This window comes from Nelusetta ayraudi, unplaced genomic scaffold, assembly GCF_046127955.1.
Source record: "Nelusetta ayraudi isolate G7.1 ecotype Tasmania unplaced genomic scaffold, CSIRO-AGI_Nayr_v1 ptg000070l, whole genome shotgun sequence".
Classification (NCBI taxonomy): Eukaryota; Metazoa; Chordata; class Actinopteri; order Tetraodontiformes; family Monacanthidae; genus Nelusetta; species Nelusetta ayraudi.
Window position 1 is genome coordinate 5934960 of NW_027466120.1, and position 18928 is coordinate 5953887.

The 18928-nt window shown below is 44.1% G+C and overlaps 2 protein-coding genes across 3 annotated transcripts; both read left to right on the top strand.

The window, feature by feature from the left end:
- Window positions 1–35: 35 nt before the first annotated feature.
- pfkfb1 (6-phosphofructo-2-kinase/fructose-2,6-biphosphatase 1) lies at window positions 36–8234 on the top strand. 2 transcript variants are annotated; one of them, XM_076041749.1, is made up of 14 exons: window positions 36–313; window positions 3188–3313; window positions 3414–3510; window positions 3635–3701; window positions 4075–4149; window positions 4715–4771; window positions 4904–5025; window positions 5122–5329; window positions 5435–5581; window positions 5817–5921; window positions 6302–6431; window positions 6530–6592; window positions 6671–6735; window positions 7357–8234. In XM_076041749.1, the coding sequence occupies exons 1-14, from the start codon at window positions 76–78 to the stop codon at window positions 7414–7416; spliced, it is 1560 nt and encodes a 519-aa protein (XP_075897864.1). In that variant the 5' UTR covers window positions 36–75; the 3' UTR covers window positions 7417–8234. The 2 variants fall into 2 exon arrangements, with proteins under 2 accessions (XP_075897864.1, XP_075897865.1); XM_076041750.1 differs by lacking the exon at window positions 36–313 and adding an exon at window positions 1618–2100.
- Window positions 8235–8542: 308 nt separating this feature from the next.
- itih6 (inter-alpha-trypsin inhibitor heavy chain family member 6) lies at window positions 8543–18917 on the top strand. Its single transcript, XM_076042409.1, has 17 exons — window positions 8543–8838; window positions 9412–9447; window positions 10852–11006; window positions 12384–12494; window positions 13199–13446; window positions 13681–13850; window positions 13964–14080; window positions 14205–14376; window positions 14495–16084; window positions 16183–16209; window positions 16326–16343; window positions 16417–16464; window positions 16567–16596; window positions 16725–16769; window positions 16873–16986; window positions 17432–17815; window positions 18168–18917. Exons 1-17 carry the CDS (start codon window positions 8734–8736, stop codon window positions 18419–18421), a joined length of 3624 nt encoding a protein of 1207 aa, XP_075898524.1. The 5' UTR covers window positions 8543–8733; the 3' UTR covers window positions 18422–18917.
- The last annotated feature ends 11 nt before the right edge of the window (window positions 18918–18928 follow it).

The following is an 18928-nucleotide window of genomic DNA, read 5'->3' on the forward strand; positions in this document are numbered from 1 at the left end:
TCCCTGCCATGTGTGTACATTGTGAACTCTAGCCCTGGCAAACATTAAAGGACAAGCCCAGTGAGCTGCTATCGTATGTCCATGTGTCATGAAGAAAGAGGACTCGAGGGGGCTGTTGAGAACACACCGGCAGGAGGGGGGCTCAGCTTCTTTAAAAAGAACATTGGTTCCGTCGCTTCGGGGCCACCTAATCCAGTGTGTTGTTTGTGCGTATGGGTCTCTAGCCACTCGGCTGCGAGCCTCACTGAAGAGTCGTGCAGAATGGAGCTTCCCCAGCTGGAGTACATGAGGCGCCGCAGGTGTGACAGTGCAGGTGAGATCGCCTCTGCCACGAGCTTGCCAAAAACAACCAGGCATTTTTGACTAACATGTACAGCGTGTGCAACAGGCACATGAGTAAAAATATAAATCCATGTGTCACCATGTAATGCAACGCCTCATGCAGAGCTGAAATAGCTTCCTCGTTGAGTGAGGCAGCTGCACCAGTGCCACGAGCCTCTGAATAGGAGAATAAAACAGGAAGAGGAGTGATAAGAGTGCGCGGCTCTGCGAGGAATTGCCTCACTCTCCATTTGCCTTGTTTTTATGTTTTAAGACACACTGGCACATAGGAACAGCGGGCTGGGGCAACAAAGGGGCCTGCAACTGAACACACAACATATACATGGTATGTTCATACACACACGTAGTGAAGTTGCAGCCAACTGATCACCACAGACCTGCTGGGCTTTGCCGTCACTATTTTTGGCTCATAGCATGTTTGATTGTTTTGTTGATTTGAGTCAAAGCTGTTGAGCTTCTTTCGAGACTTTATACAGAAAAGGGCAGGATTCACTAGTTGTTAGTGGCCATTTCTGCCTGAAAAAAAACTGCGTTCATACTAAGATAAAATAGTTTTTAACTTAAAGTTCCCATTCTGGATGCAGTTTTGCTGCATTTTCCCAGGATCCTTTGGAGCAGCCTCATTTAACTAAGGTTAACAAAAAAAATGCTTCTCTACCCTCCACATGTTTAGAAAAGGGATCATAACAAGGCAGCCATGACGCAGTCTTTGTGGGCGGGACAAAGTGAGGGGTGGCGTCACTAACCTGGCAGGGTTATATTGAGGAAGCAATAGAAAGCAAACTGAGTCAATAAAGCTGCTAGAAAGACTTCATATTTGTTAAGGAGGTATCGGTAACATGTATTTTGCACAAGGCTGACCTCATGCAAAATGGTTTCTCTGGTATTCCTTTAAACAGTATTAACGGTGTGTATATATAAATATATATATATATACATACATACATGTATAAGATAAAGCTTAGAACTTTGTCATCTGGCCTTGATACAGTTTTATACACAGACGAGAATAAATAGTGTCGTATAAGTTACATAAGCAAAATCATCATTGAGTGTTAAGCCGGCAATATGTTTGAGTATTCACAGCACTGTCATCTGAGTCAGAACCATTTACATAAAAAAAAGATGACAGCATCATCATTCCTGTTTTAAGGGAAAGTAAGCTGCCCACTTGTGCGTATCCATTTCATCCTTTTTTTTCTCTGTTGATTACGTGTTTAAAAGTTGCACTGCCAGACGGTTCAGGGTTACAGCTCCGCCTAGTGGTGAGAAACGAAAACTGCCACTGTACCCGTCTGGGCGTCTTGCGTGCTCATTTGAATTTGAAGAACTTGTCAGTTTCTTTCCAGGGTCTCACATGATTGCGCTGCTCTGTGAGACCAGCTGACTCGCACATGTCACATGAGCGGCTCAGCGCTGCCCTGAGCTTCAGTCAAGCCCTTTAAAAATCATCATGAAACAGATGGAGAGGCCGAGCAGCCGCAAGGCCTCACAACCTCCCTCACCCCTCCCTCCAGACAAAGTGCTGCTCCTCAGCCCCAGTCAGCTGATCTGCAGAGGGTAGAGTTCTAGTGAGGCGGACCCATGCAGCTCTCCTCTGGCTGCTTCAACTCACTCCTTCACCTGCTGCCTGCTCAGGCCTCATCATGGCTCTCACCATCAGCGCGTCCCTGGAGCAGCAGAGGCTCACGCAGACCCCTCTGCTGAAGATCTGGGTGCCATGGGTGGGCTACCGCAATTTCAACCGCAGGAGGGGATGTAAGTGCAGCGGACTGTAGCTGAAGGTGATGAGGCCAGATTTGTTCTGCTAACTTTCAACCTGAATTGGTAAATCTGTATGCAGCAATGGTCAAAGCAAGTGTTTTGAACGACTCGTCTTGACCCTCAGGGTCTGATCTGTCCTGTCTCGTCCAGGTAGGCTGGCAGCAGTCTGGGAATGGGGGTAGAGAGGTGGGTGGGTGATGCTGCTATGAATGGATGACAGCCAGACTAGACAAGCTCGCGTCCAGTTGGCTCTCTGTTCAGTGTCTGACGTGGTCCAGTGAAGCATTTTGCCGACGCAGCATATTCCATTGATAATCGAACAGCCTGGAGGGCTGACACTGTCCCTGTGCTTGTATGGACAGACGGACACGGGCGTAACTCACTGCCGTCTCCTTTATAAATTACTGGTGTTTTCTAACGCCACTGACTGACAAACGTGCAACATGTGAATCATGGTGGCTGGGTAAGAAACACACATGTTGTTGTTGTTGTTGTTGTTGTTGTTGTTGTTGTTGTTGTTGTTTCAAGGGTTCCCTCTTCCTTAACTGTTTTTTATTTGCAGTGTGTGAATAGTGTTTATCCTGTGAATACTGCAGTGCAAATCAAACCTGAGCCTTGCTTGCTTGCTTCTAAGCACCTAAACACAGTGGCAGATTGTCGGCCATATGGTGCAGTGCATATTTCTGTTCTGCTGATAAAGATGTCACTGCTGATTTTTCTTTTGAAATATGACTTCTTTTTCTATTTGTAGTTGGCTTTTCTGTGAGTCTGTTGTTGGATTTGTTTTGTTCCTGGACTGTTTTCAGGGTGCGAACATGCAGCCACATACAGGCGAACAGATTAGCCTCAGAACTGTCTTTGCCCTCTTGGCCCAGACGTTCAAGCTCACCTCAGGGCTATTAGTCTCCCTCTTAATGAAGATTAACTTCTCAGTGACACAGACACGACACATGGTCCCCAGGTTGCAGTGGCGAACCTGGGAGAGCTGCGTCACGGCCAGGCCCCAGCAGCTGTCGTGTCACACCTGCAGCATGAGTACATGGTTGCGTGTTTGATACGACTGTGTTTGCCTTCACCTCAGCCTCGGTGCCGCAGCTTTGTAACTCTCCTACAATAATCGTGATGGTGGGATTACCAGCCAGAGGGAAGACGTACATCTCCAAGAAGCTCACTCGCTACCTGAACTGGATCGGAGTGGCAACGAAAAGTCAGTTCTCGTCACTCAACTGAGTCACTTGAAGTATCACTTGTTCGCAAAAAAAATAAAAATCTCTGCGTCTATCCCCTTTGCTACTCGTCTGTCATAGTGTTCAACGTGGGCCAGTACCGCAGGGAGGCCGTCAAGACCTACAGGAACTTTGAGTTCTTCAAACCTGATAATGAAGAGGCCATGAAGATCAGGAAGTAAGAGAGATAGAGCATGCCACTGTGCACAATAACCAGATTTATGATGTGTTATGATGACACCTGATTCATTTTTATCTTTTATCTTTGTCTCAAGTGTTAACTCTTGCCGTGTTTTTGTCAGGGCCTGTGCAGCTGCTGCTCTGAGAGACGTCACCACCTACTTCACAAAGGAGGAAGGACAAGTTGCTGTGAGTGAGAGGACAAGTGAAAATGTCCTATACATTTTTTTTTATGTTGTCTTATCGGGATTTTTTTTCTATTACCTAATATACAGTCTTTATGTTGTTGAAATTGTAGCTTAGCCTGAATGGTATTATTATATATATATTTAATAATAATGATTTAATGATTTAATGATTTTCAAGTTTAACTGAGTGCTCTGACTTTAACTCATCACGGCAAGTCTTGACATAAATCATTGAGTGAGCTGGTGTTTTAATTTTCTCTCTGTCTCTCTGTCTCTCTCTTCAGTCACTTTAAAGTGGGAGAATTTGTAAATGCATTTAATTTTGCCATCATAACATGAATGTATTAAAAACAGCAACATCCTGTCCTGTTCAGGTTTTTGATGCTACCAACACCACCAGGGAGAGGAGGGCAATCATCAATAGTTTTGCCAAGGAGAAGGGCTACAAAGTGAGTGTACATGGTTGGAGGGAATCATATCTTGCTATGCTGTCACTGAAAAGCATGGTTTCACTTTTTTTTTTAAATGAAGACAGACAAAGCACCATTGTTTTTAGTCAGGGCGTAAGGAGAAAGAAGCAGCTGGGTGTTCACTTTCGTAAGCTTCTCCCGGTCTGCACCTCTCAAGCTCAACAAATAAAATCCTTTCCAGTTGGAAAAGGGTTTTTCAAACATTTTTTAAAAGATTAAATCAGAGGTTTAATAGGCACAGAAATATGTTCGACCAATGTTTTTTCTGTCTAAATGACTTCCTGGAGTCTCTGCCGGTCGGATTGAGATGGCAGGATTTTGTTGCTTTTGGATGGAGGCTCGCTGTTCGTGCCCGCTTCTTCTTTTCTGCCACTCAATGCCAACCATCACTTTTCTGCTGCTTCATATTAAGCAGTCAGGAACTTTCCTGACTTGGGAATTAAAGTGAGGTGAAATTAAAAAAATCACTATAATAAAAATGCATCTTTGTAATTGTTTAATTATTCCACCACAATTCAGTAATTTGAACTGCTTATTGTCTTAGGTTTTCTTTGTAGAATCAATCTGTGACGACCCGGAAATTATTGCAGAGAATATTAAGGTGAGAATTATCGCGTTTTTTTTGTTTTATTTTTTTTGTTTTGTTTTTTTTTGTTTTGTTTTTTTTGTTTATGTGTTGTTGTTTTGCCTGGGATGTATGTTCTTAACTTAGGCCTATGCCTTTCCTTTCCAGCAAGTTAAATCTGGGAGTCCAGATTATGTGGACAAAGACGTAGAAGAGGCTCTTCAAGACTTCATCCAGCGCATCGAGTGTTACAGAGCCAGCTACGTCTGTATAGACGATGAGAAAGACAGGTACTGATGCATGTCTTTTTGTTTGTGACAGAAAAAGAAATCTCCATAGGTCTCACGACACAATCTACCTTAACTGCGTTGCTTTATTTTAAACAGGAAGCTCTCCTACATTAAGATTTTCGACGTGGGCAGCAGGTTCCTGGTGAACCGCGTCCAGGATCACATTCAAAGCAGGATAGTCTACTATCTAATGAACATCCATGTCACGCCGAGATCCATCTATCTGAGCCGCCACGGAGAGAGCGAACTCAATCTATTAGGATGTATTGGGGGAGATTCAGGCCTGTCACCCCGAGGACAGAAGGTGAGTACATCTTGTTCAATCCTTTTGTGGAAACAGTAAACCACATCTGATTCTAAATCAATTTCAGTGAAAGCACCTGAAAGCCGCTCTTGTTTTAATTTCCAGTATGCAAATGCTTTGGCTGCCTTCATCAAAGGTCAGAATATTCGCGACCTAAAGGTGTGGACAAGCCATATGAAGAGGACCATCCAGACTGCAGAGGCTCTGGGAGTCCAGTATGAACAGTGGAAGGCCCTCAATGAGATTGATGCTGTAAGTGGGTTACGTGAAAAGAGTTGCTGTATATTATATTTATATTTCTCATGATTGATTCCATCTTTGTTGACTCAGTGGCTTTTCATTGCTTGCCATTAGGGTGCCTGTGCTTGTTTTGTTTCAATGTGCATGGTGTCCACAACTACGACATCGAGTGTTGGAATAATTTAATACATAGATTTGTTCTTCTTTTTTTTTCTTCTTTTTTTTCTTTTTTGCTTTCCCTTCACAGGGTGTGTGTGAGGAGCTGACCTACGAGGAAATCCAGGAGAATTTTCCAGAGGAATTTGCTCTGAGAGATCAGGACAAGTATCGTTATCGTTACCCCAAGGGTGAGGTGAGTCTGAACTCTCTCCAACTGCCACAGTGTGCTTTTCCAACTGCTAACTTGGTTTAGTGGATGGTTACCATTTTGAAAACGAAGTCATCTTACGCTTAACTGTTTGGTGGACACAGGCACAGTGCCGTTTGTGATGTCACAAATTATAGATTTACAGACCTGCCTGTTGAGAAGTCCTTTTGAAAAGCAGAGCTAGCAAAATATGTAAAGATACATATATACATATGGAAAAAAAAAAAAAAAAAAGAGCTTTCAACCACAGCACAGTACATCCTGTCACACATGTTTAGAATCAGGGAATAAGACACGTTTCACAGCGTACATGCTTGGCAAATGAATGAGTCTAATTTTGAAAGTACATTTTGTCTGCAACCCAGTCCTATGAAGACCTCGTTCATCGTCTGGAACCAGTCATCATGGAGCTTGAAAGGCAGGAAAATGTCCTGGTCGTGTGCCACCAAGCTGTAATGCGCTGCCTGTTGGCCTATTTCCTGGACAAACCTGCAGGTACTAAAATCCAGCAGCTGAATTCAATCTTCTTCCACGAGCTGCTGTGAGAGCGCAGCCAGCCTAAGTTTGTCCTGTTTTCCCACCTCCTCTCACAGATGAGTTGCCATACCTGAGGTGCCCCCTGCACACAGTGCTCAAACTCACCCCCGTAGCGTACGGTAGGTGTCACTGAGTGGAAGAGGCATTCAGCGTTTACCTTTTCATCTGTCTTTAATGGTCCTTCTCCATGCACACAGGGTGTAAAGTGGAGCCATTTTTCCTCAACATTGAAGCAGTCAACACGCACAGGGAGAGGCCTGTGGTAAGTTCCCGCTGGGTGTCATAATAGGTGGTTCCATTCTGCAACCATTAGTCCTGAGGCATACGGCGATCTTTGCAAATCAGTGAGTGTTGATGACAGCGGGTTCGAAAGTGTTGTGGGTTGGATACATTAAAAAAAACTCTGTAAGGGTCAAAAAAGATAAAGAATTGAGACTAGGCCATTAATTCGTATTGCAATGCATGCCTCAGTTTAACAAATAATGCAATTGTGTAAAATGCCTTCTAGTAACAGAAACAATTTGAACTCAAATTCACTCGTTGTTGCCATGATTTGCTTCCATTTTGTCTTTTTTTTAGCATAGTATATTTCCTATAGTTGTATCTGGCTGCGCACTAACTTGGTGTGAACTTTGACACAGTTGAAAACATTCTTTACACATCACTGCCAAAGAGTCTGAAATGTGCTTCAGTTTGTCATTGGGTTGTGTGACTCCTTATGGGAACTATAGCAGTTGTTTTGAATCTGGAGTTCAGAGCTTCTGCAAATTGACACTGGAACTTTTGAGTGAACTTTTGAGTGAACTTTTGAGTGAACTATCCCTTTAGAATTTGACACATTGTGACTCTCACTGGTTTTTGTCTGTTATGTTTTTAATTGCAGAATGTGGACATCAACAGGAAGACGGAGGACGCTCTGCAGACGGCGCCTGAACACATCTAAATGTGGTTGATGCAAGAGGATGACAGTTTTCTCAGATTCACTGGAAGGTCCCATATTCTTACCATTGACAGATTTTTATTTTTGATCATGTGCTCCAGTGAAGCAACCTTAATTTGAAAGACCTAGAAAACAGCAAACTTAGCCTTCCGTTTACAGCCTCCCATTAAAAAACAAAAAACAAAAAAACTTGTACCTTCCACATGTTTGGAAGGGGGCAAAAAAAAAAAAAAAAAAAAAGATATCCCCCAATGTGGTCTTACAACAAACCATTGGGGAGAGGTAGCAAGGTGCTTTCTGGCATCATACAGAATGAAGCACACAGTCCATGATAAGCAGAGAAGCACAGAGATGTGTTGTTTAAAACAATAGACATTAGACACGCACTCCCGTGTTAGACTGAATGGATTTTTGCAAAAGAAATTGGACTGAACTCGTTAAGTGGATTCCTTCAGCTTGCATGTGAAATGTTCCTGTCTGCTTCTCTTAGCTACTCCCCCGACCCCTTAAAATGTCACCTTGTTTACGAAAGACAAAACAATTTTGCACTTTGTAAAGATAAGAGAGATAATGTGTTGTAAGATGTCACAGAGCGAAGTGATGAACGAGGTCGTCGGCTGGGCCTAGAGTGTCGAAGAGTGAAACAATGTAATGATGGTTTTCTAAAGAACAATTCTTCAGAAACAGGACCATGGACAGCACCTAAACACACAAAAGAGATGTGTTCCGGTTGAACCGTGACATTTGTCCTGTTGATGAAACGCTGCTGTTTAAGTTGCTTTACGTGAAACTGTCTCAATAAACTACAGCCTCCAGCTTGATGATGTGCAGAAAATCATTCTGATGTGAGCATGCAGGTGTGTGGTGGCATAAACATGGACCATTAAAAAGTTATAGTACAAGGAATTCAACGGAGTGGATATTTAAAATCAACGTTGAGCGGTGTTTCGGTGAGAGGAGGTGATCTTCTCGCTCAGGCCAGCAGGGGGTTAATAATCCCTCATTTCTCCCGCACCTCCGCGAAATTTCCAGTATGCTTGAACGCAACCTTTGGAGTCGCCCTGCGCACATCCAGCGCCACTCTGGGAGAGAACCGCACAGGCGCGTTTTCTGGCACCCCAGAAACGACAGACGACGCACGCATCTGGGTCGGAAATCACGAGTCGAGACTGCGGTAAACAAGGAGGAACAAGTAAAAAAAAAAAAAAAGCAACAACAACAACAACAACAACCTGAAGATGCTGCTGAGCGAGCTCCATCTGAGCCGCTGACGCCTCGACACCGGAGTTCACCGTGGAGCCCCGAGCCGCTTCAGACGCGATGGACTTAAAAGTTCGGTGCCTTTTGCTTCTCTTCACCTTCCACGTGCAGGAGGGATACACCGGGAATGGCGAAGCGAACCCGGGATCAAATCGTCTCTTTCAGGTTTTTTGTTTTTTTTTTTCCTTGAATCCATCGATGTTTTATACGCCTACACGCATCTCTCTTCTTTTTTTTCTCGATTATCTGAATTCACCTTTTTTTCCCCAGCTTCTACTTGTCTTCCACATACTTTTCATTTCATCATTGAATTAATTAATTACAGAATGTTCTTCTTGCCATTTACTGATCTTCGGCTCGTTAGGCTGTTTGTTTATGTTAAATTTGCAGGATATGTGGTAATATATTGACACAGCAATGACTTGTGTGCAATATTAGCATTCAGGACCAGAGCGTGCAACCTTTGCTGGCCCTGTGTACAGTAAAGGCATTTATTTCCAGTTCCACTTCCCCTCCATTCATGAATGGCTTTGATTCACTGGAGTATTTTGACATAACACCTTGACCCAACCCCGTCATACACGCAGACTGCGGAGATCACTCCCCGAATTAGAGGGAGAGCAAACTGTGGCACCATTAAATGATATTAGGTGCCATATCATAACTGTGCCATTGATGGCTGTCTGAAAAGCACTTTTTAACCTTGGCTTTGGTGTTTTTGTTTTGTTGTTTTTGCAGAGGGCCAAACGTCAAAGCAAAGCAACAAAACCAGTGGTGAGTTTGTGCATCTAGAAAGAAATTGTCAAAAAAAAACTTTTTTTAGACGTGTGTGTGTGCGTGTGTGTGTGTGTGTGTGTGTGCGTGTGTGTGTGTGTGCGTGCTGCCAGTCATGGTTTGCTTCTCTCAGCACTGTTTTAGTATAAGATAAATATCATCAAGAGCTGCACTGTGGTTTCCCCTCAGTTCTTTTGGCATCAAACGTGCACCAATTTAGCAACACAAGCCACAGCCAGTGTGTCTGGGTCTTGACAGAACGCCACTCCTGCGTCTCACAGCAGTGTTGTCACACCAGTTTGCTCTCGCAGATACCTGCCTCTCAGAGTAACAGCACAAGCATTATATGAAAGTACAGAAAGTGGAGTTTCCCCCAGTGGTATTTTGCAGTGGAATCTGTGTGAATTGTTTGTGTGTGTGTGTGTGTGTGTGTGTGTGTGTGTGTGTGTGTGTGTGTGTGTGTGTGTGTGTGCGCTTAACAATCTCTCACTTTTAGATGAGTAACGTATAGCTTTTTTTTTTCAGAAAAGGAATCATGTAGCTTCATACCAATGACTGTGTAGCTGTTGTGTAAAGAGTCAACACACCCGTGATCTTTTATGTTTTACCTTGATGGATTTCTAGGTAAATTTATTACTCGAAACTTATTGAAGCGATTGGGATCAAAACATAAAAATTAAACATTGTCATGTACATGGCGCTAAGTAGATTGTGTGTGGTTAAGTAATTTTTTTTGTTGCCAATTATTCATTTACATCCTCTTGTGAGGGAGGAGCATGCAGAAGATGGGGTTCAATAGAAGCAAATGATTCACTGTCAAATAATTTTGTTCTTTTTTTCAGCAAAAACTATTCTGAAAAGCCATTTTTAACTTCTTCTTTTTTTTATCCAAGAACCTTTTGGGGTTTTTTTCCACTTTATTTAGAAACACAGTTTTAGATTGAAGGTAATAAACTCCTCCGTGTGGTCTATTTAGAATACAAACATTGAGTGGAGCTCAATGTTTGTATTTAATGGCCCAGTTGTGATTTAAGGGTGAATTGTAAAACCCTGTGCAGATCCATATTCAATATTGTACTATGGCTGTATTCTTAGGTGGACCAGCATTTGAAGAAAATATAAAGTCTTATTATAGGTGTGTGAAAACACAGTTCTTTATTTCTTTTTAGAGTTTGTTTTTTTTTAAACAAGAAATACACGTGTTCTCCTTCCTATTTAATCCTAGCCTATCTTGCCCTTTAAATATTTCCCATTGGGCCTTTAGACAAGCCTCAGAAAGCGACACTATTGGCACAGCCCGATCTGCCTTCCTGCAATCTCAGTTCATGGCCAAAAATCCATGTGAATTGCATCTTTCATTAGTATTAAGTGCTTTAAGTGATTTATTCCTTCAATTGTCTCCAGCTGAAGGTAACTGACTACCATGTGAGGTGTTCAGTGGTGTCCCGCTATGCCGTTACCACAGTCCAGAGCTCGGTATGGAACCAGCTCCCCATCACCAAGGAAGCGGCCTTCGAGGTGGACCTGCCCTCCACAGCTTTCATCTCCAACTTCACCATGTGAGTCAGTTCCGAGTTGTCTTCACTGTCGTTCGACTGAGAGCCTAGGAGAGAAAGGCATCAGGTTGAACTGTTTTACGTAAGAAATCCTGCCAAAAAGTCATTTGCTTCACGGTGAGAAAGCGGGAGGCACGATAACAACGCTGTGCTTCGTAATCGGGAACCAAACGTGAAATTGCACGATTATGTACAATTCCGTTTGGGGCCGACATGCATAATTTGAATACACAGACGGCGACTCTCTTTTCCAGAAAATGCTAAATATAAACAGAACAAATACGTCAACAGTGCAGGCCAAACACCAAGCCTGGGGCTGGATTTGGGAGCGGAAGCAGGTCAGGAGGAGGGGGGACCTGAGGGCAGATGAATACGGGTCTTTGTGGACAGACGTCAGAAAGTTAATCGAGAAAATGACAGGAGTGTACCCAGTTCCCCTCCTCTCCCCCACACCGTTTACTGAGGCAGTCTGCCAGCTTAGATATGCTCCGTACACACAAATCCACAGTATACATGTGTGCACACACCTCGATTTTTTAACTATGTGTGAGTCTGGAGGTTTTAAGGCTTAAAAAAAACATATTCCATCACGTCGCTTTTTCACTGCTTCTCTGTCTTTCATATTTTCACACGCGCACTCGGACCTTACGCAGCCGTCTGCACGCCAACAAGCTCACGGGGGTGGAGGGGGTGGAGCTACGTGTTGTGTTACTCCTTTGGCATTCTGAAACTGAGAGCGCTGTGTTCTGTGCGTGGGTCACTGATGTACAGTCATTCCCGAAAAAAAAAACCTCAGCCCGCCACACGTACAACTACAAGTGCCTCCATTTTCCACTCTGCTCTCCCGTGCCTTTCTGCTCTGTTTCTCCAAACAAGACCCGTTTCAAACCCGGGAGTTTATTTTAGTTAGCCCTTGATGTTTTTTTCTCTTTGGTTATATTTGTTCAACGGACGTGACCTTAATTTAGCACCTTGTCACATGACTTCAGTGGTCACTGGTGTCCACTAAGTGCACTGTTGTGAATTGGATCGGCCTCCGCTGCAGTAGCTGTGGTTGGGATTTGGCTGCCGAGCGCATGGCAGCACCCATCAGAGCGTCATCAGCCTGCACGATCCCTCTTCATTAATGCTGTTTTTAGAAGGAAATTACTCTTTTCCACGGAACCTCCTTGTGACGCCTCCTCCCACACACACACACACACACACTCCTCACACTACGTCAACTATATTTGTACACAAGCACAATGCATGTTTGTGAAGCACACCTCGAACGTAAAAGGTGCAAAATCAAGTAAATAATTTCTTTCGGCAGAAAATGTATGTTTCTTTTATCAGAATTGGGTTGTGAATTATTGAAGAAGTGTTTCTCTTTCCCATCAGCACCTCCAATGGCAAAGCTTACTTGGCCCAGGTGACGGAGAGAGCTGCTGCGAGAAAAATCTACGACGCTGCTAAGAAGCAAGGAAAAACAGCTGGACTGGTTGCCACAAAGTGAGTTTCATGCAAATATTTTGTCACATTCAAACGCTTACAGTCCCATTAATACACAATACATTGCAATCCTTCAGGGAAATTGCCATAGATGAGAAAGGTCAATTATTTTGTGCTGAAATACACAGCTCTAAATTTGCCCTAATGCTGTAAACAGTTGGCTAAATACACCACTCAGAAAGATAGAGGGAACCGTTAAATCACTCCAGATCTTCACGAATGAAACACTGCTGCTGATCAGTTTCATTTCTTACATAATGTAACTCGCTGACAACAAAATAATGCAAGAACGAATAATGGAAACCAAAATCTTCAACCCACTGAGGACTGGATACAGAATTATACTCAAAATCATGTGTGTATGACCTCCACGTACCTATTTGCACTCTGTGCATTGTCTGGACATACTCCTGATGAGACGATGGATGATCTCCTGGGGGGGTCTCCTCCCAGACTTGGATCAGGGCATTAGTTGGCTCCTGGACAGTCTGTGATGTAATATGGAGGGTATCGATGGCATGATATGAGTCATCAATGACTGGTGACAAAGTCATCAATACATTAATGACGTACATCTTGTATTGTAGTGATGCGCAGCGTGAGTGATGGTATGACATGCGATCGAAACCTGAAGATAATGTGTTTTATTCATAATATCAGTCGGACATCTGTTCTTGTCTGCCTTTTCTTTCTTTTTCCTCAAGGGAGAGGGAGATTGAGAAGTTCCGTGTAGCAGTGAGCGTTCCGTCTGGTGCCCGCATGAACTTCTCCCTGACCTACGAAGAGCTGTTATCCCGTCGTCTCGGCCGCTATGAGCTGAGTATCGGTGTGAAGCCAGGACAGTTGGTGCAGAACCTGACCTTAGACATCAGTATCTCAGAACAGACTGGCATCAGTTTCCTTAAAGTTCTTCCGCTGAGGACAAGCAGACTGCTCTCCAACACTGCTCAAGGTAAAACATGATATTCAGTTGGGTAGGCCACGCAATCATCAAGAAACAATCTAGAAAGAAATTGAGGCATTCAAACCCATCAAAGTTTCAGAAAGTAACATTTTGTTTGGGTTGTGTCCTCGATTTAGGTATGTCAAATTAGCAAGGAAAAGAATGTACTGAATTAGTTTTTAATCAGCCATTGTTTATTTGAATTACTTCATATTCTCCTCCATCTGTTGTGTGTCCCAAAAGGTGATGCAAGCCCACCAGCCTCCACTCATGTTGAGCAGAGAGTTAGCTGTGCACAGGTTCTCTACTGCCCCTCTCTCCAGCAGCAGACTAGCATTTCAGCAAAGGGTCTTAATGCAGACTTCATCATCCAGTATGACGTAGACCTCAGAGACCCCATCGGTGAAGTCCAGGTCAGCAGCTAATCTATTTTGTCTAATTCCCATACGTGATTCCATTTCACAATGCAGGAATGTGTCTCTCCCATTAGTGAAGCTCATCTTCTTATATTTCTACCTTTTTTCAGGTGCATGATGGCTACTTTGTGCATTATTTCGCACCCAGAGGACTCCCCGTGGTTCCTAAAGATGTTATATTTGTAATTGACATCAGCGGTTCAATGATTGGAACCAAGATAAAGCAGGTAAAGTGGTCATCCTCCTCAAATCTTGAGGTCTAAGATGAGAAAAGGTGCCGTTGTTTGACCTCATCGGGACGAAAAGCAATGTTGATCTTTTGTCACTAATTGTATTTGTGTCTGTCAGTAGACCAAACAGGCCATGAACACTATACTTGGGGACCTGAGAGAGGGAGACCACTTCAACATCATTACCTTCTCGGATAAGGTTCAAACCTGGAAAAGAGGGCGAACAGTGCGTGCAACTCGTCAGAATGTGCGAGATGCCAAAGACTTTGTGAGGAGCATCAGTGCAGAGGGATGTGAGTTCAATGAACATTGTCAAATCAGAATAATCCACTCTGATATAATCCCATTTCATGTTTTTAACCCATACCTAAAACCAGTTCTTCGTGTTGCTCTCCACCTTCTTTCTAACAGGGACTAATATCAATGCAGCCCTGCTTTCAGCTGCCCAGCTCATCAACCCTTCATCCTCCTCTTTCAAACACCTCACACCCAATCGTGTTCCGCTGGTCGTTTTCCTGACCGATGGAGAGGCAACCATTGGAGTAACGGCTGGTGACACCATCCTCAACAATGCCAAAAAGGCTTTGGGTTCCGCTTCTCTGTTTGGCCTCGCCTTTGGAGATGACGCAGACTTCCTTCTCCTCAAGCGCCTGGCTTTAGACAACCGAGGCGTGGCTCGCATGGTGTACGAGGATGCAGACGCAGCCCTGCAGCTGAAGGGCTTCTACGACGAGGTCGCGAGCCCTTTGCTATCAGACATCCAGTTGTCATATCTGGATGAAGAGGCATTCGACATCACCCGGTCCCTGTTCCCAAATTACTTCCAAGGCTCCGAGTTGGTGGTGGCTGGGAAAGTCAAACCAGGCATAAAGGACTTAAAGGTGTCAATGTCTGCCACTGATGCGAAGCAGAGAGTGAAGTTTGAGAACGATGTGTTGACTTCCCAGGCAATGAAGAACGGAAGTACAGATTCATTTGACTGCTCCGCAGACTTGGACGGCATATCCAACTTTGTGCACCGTCTCTGGGCCTACTTCACCATCAAAGAATTACTCCTGGCCAAATTAAACACCAGTGATACCGCAACCCAGAGGCTCCTAACAGACAAGGCCACCAACCTCTCCCTTAAATATAACTTTGTGACACCGGTGACTTCCTTAGTTGTAGTTAAACCGGATGCAGATGAAACAGCCCCAACTCCTACGACTGCACATCCAAACAGTGCAGCCACCACAACCACAACTGCAACGACTACTTCTACAACCAAAGTATCTGCTGCTGGTGTTGCAAAGAAGCCTGGCTCACCTTTTAATCATAGGTCACCCAAGGAGAAACTGAATCCTCCACAGCCGCCACCAAAAAAGAAAACTTCTACTCCAAAATCAAGAGTTTCACTTTCCCGGAAAACCACAACATCTCCAAGTCCCATCGCCTCTGTCAACACTGCCCCAGCGCCATTCTCTGGGAAAAAGTCCACCCCTTCCCAACCTGATTCCAAAACAGGCTCTTCCCTTCCTCCCGCTGCTGGTGGGAAGATGCCCACATCTCTGGTTAGTGCTCGTAAAAATGTGTCACCACCCGCACCGGGGAGGATCTCCTCTGTGAAGAACAACACTTTGAAAACAACCACTCCCACAACCACCACTCCAATACCAACACACACCACAGGCAGCAGCATTCCTTCCATCCCAGTCAAAACTGAGCCGACAGTCCGGCCAGAGATACCTTTCACTCCACAGCCCAGCTCACTGAGGCCAACACCTCCACCTGTTAAAGCAACTGAAGAGACAGAACACAGCACGTCTCCTCCTGTAGCTCCTGAGCCTGAGATCGGTCTCACTGAACTGCCGTCCCTGCTCACCTCTCCGACCCCAAGTGCTGAAAGCAATGACACCAACTTTGAGACAGAACCCAGCATCGCTACCTTTGTGGCAGCAACTTTAATCCCCATGCCTGGTGTCACCGATGGGCAACGTCAGTGGGAAGCAGCAGGACTTTTGGGTAAGTTCTAACTTGAGTCTGAGATCATAACAACTATAACAGTGATGCAGGCATTTGCATATTTATTGCTCACTGCATGCTTGTTTTGTCTCCTCTAGATGTTTCTACTTTTATTCAGAGAAAAGGTGACTCTATTATTATCATTTTATTTGCAGTAACTATATTAAGATTGAAGAACAGTCATGATAAATAAATCAAGTAATGGAATAATATAAAATAATTTTATGTGCTATTCTTACAGATATTGACCTTGTGAAGGGTGAGTACTCCCACTGATATGGCCATACCTACTTCTCAGAGTAGTGAGTACTAAAGTCTTTGCTTGTTTCCAGACTTTGATGCAACTTACGACTACGACTATGATCTCAACTACGATGCCTGTAAGTTTTAACCTTTCGGTGAAATTTCACATCTAAGCTGCCTTTGGACCTGAACAGTTTCATATGAACGGTATTGTCTGGTCTTGTCTGTCTAATTTCCAGGGGATGATACTGCAGACACAGAATCTTTTGGTACGTATTTGGTGGATTTTCAATTGACAGTGATGGTACTGCTGGTGAAACCTGTGTAGATCTGTCATTGGTTTCAGCGCTTGGGAGTGAGAAGAACTGTCCTTTAGTTGAATGTCTTATGTTTGTAGAACCTTCATCCAGACTGAGCACCATACGGGTCTTCTCCTCATCAGGTCAAGAATCCACCTTTCACATCTTTTTCTCCAAGCACACTGTCACTTTGTACGTTCCTTCACAATTTTGTTTTGTAATAATTCCCCCTTTTTTCTTTTGTAGTTGATGGAGATCCTCATTTTGTGGTCCAACTGCCAAAGCTGAATCACAACCTGTGTTTCACAGTAGATGGCAGGGCAAATGATGTTCTCAGATTGCTAGAGGACCCGGAGAGAGGTATGTCTGAAGGAAGAAACAGCTATTGGTATATTGTGTTTGAATGTGCACGTTTGATCAGCAACTACAGGTGTTCTGGCATTTTGATTTGTAGCCTTGGCCGGCTCTGCCACATGGTTAGTTACTGTCAGACGTGAGCAAGCTGTGGCATATATATATCTTATTTGAGGCAAATGGTGGACGACGCTGATGTTAACGGGTTGTGGAATTGGCTGTGTAAAATATGTCTCCCAGCTGTATTTACTGACCTGCCACAGTAGCCTTGTAGGTTAGCCCGTTGGTACAGCATAAAAGTCTGGCGAACATTTAAATTATGAAGTGACATTTTTAATCCCAATTAGTGAAATACAGTACGTTAAACAACTATCAATATCAATCTTTTATCAGGCAAAGTTTCAAGGCCTTCTGACACAAATGATGACAGAAATGTTCCATTTCCCTGCAGGAATCATTGTTGATGGCCACCTGGTGGGAGCTCCCTCCAAACATGGTGTAGAGGAACGCTCTCGAACCTACTTCGACCAGCTTACCATTTCGTCAGACACTGGTGCTTTTGGCGACCTCACCATCACCCTTTCATTAGACGCCGTCGTAGTGGAAGGGGAAGGGCGGGACATCCTTCCCGTTAATCAACAAGGATCGGTGACGAGGCAGGGCATGACAATCTCTGTGGACCATCACCAAAGCTGCTGGATAGAGCTGGCCAGAGGAGTGCAGTTCCTGGTCCTGTTCCACCAGTATAAACACCCCAGCTACCTCCAGATGGCTCACATGGGCTTTTACATTGCAGACGGACGGGGACTGTCGGCTACAACGCAAGGCCTTCTTGGTATGAAGACTCAAGCTTTTCTCTGTTGAATATGATGATGATGCCCTCTTCTGTTAATCGATAGCGATAACTAACCTAGTTAACCATGTTTGAGCCTAAGGTTCTTGTAACAACACCACAGAGAGCAAATTCAGTCCCTCATTGTTGTAGAAAAGTCAGATAAAACAGTTCACAAAACCTGGGAAAATCTCAACAAAATAATCCAAATTTAAAAATGAGGTGAGAAAGGAATCTCAATTTTTTAAAGAGAAAAAAATAGCATGAAGAATAATGCAGTCAATAATTATATAGACTTTGTCAAAGCACCTAAATAAACACACTAATACCAATGCTGTCCTTTATCTGTCTGCAGGCCAGTTTCAGCATGCCGACGTGAGTCTAGCCGAGGTGCAGGATTACACGGCCCGAGGTGCTCACAAGGAGGCAATTTCTGCCAGAGGCATCCTCAGGTCGGGGTCAGAGCATGTGCCAGTTATCCTGCAAGACAAGACATTAAAGGACACAGTGCAGAAACGCCACGCAGACAAGTGCTGGGTGGTGCCCAAGGCGCAGGTGGAAAGACTCCTGGGTCATCCGTACGAGAGCTACGTGGTGGATCATGTGTAATATTATCTGAGCGGGCTCCACCCTGCTGCCTCTCTGCGGCGCAGCTCAGGTCACAACAGTTATTGTGGCGAGGAAAATTGAGCAACGGACGACAAGCGTGATGTGGGACTCAGTGAGGCAACAGTGGCAAGCATTGCCCATCTTGAGGAATGAAAGGTAATGAGGCTGTTTGCATGGAAGCAATGATGACGACTGCGGAAAAAAACAAAACATCAAGGACTAAGTGATGCAGTGGTTCTGTCATCCTGCGTTGCATCAGATTCAAGGTCTGAGCTTTATTTCTCTCTGCAGTGAGTGTTCTCGTTTGCATGGCAACCACAAAGTTTCCACTCATGCTGCAGGTGTGTGTCTTTCACACCCGACTCTATTCACGGCTTCCAAGATATTTATGAGATTAATCCTCTTATTTATCCATTTGATTAATTATAAGGCAAAGCCAAATTGTTTTGCTTCAAATTGTGTGACGCTGTTTTATTGTTTAGTATCAGTGTATATATATAAAAAATG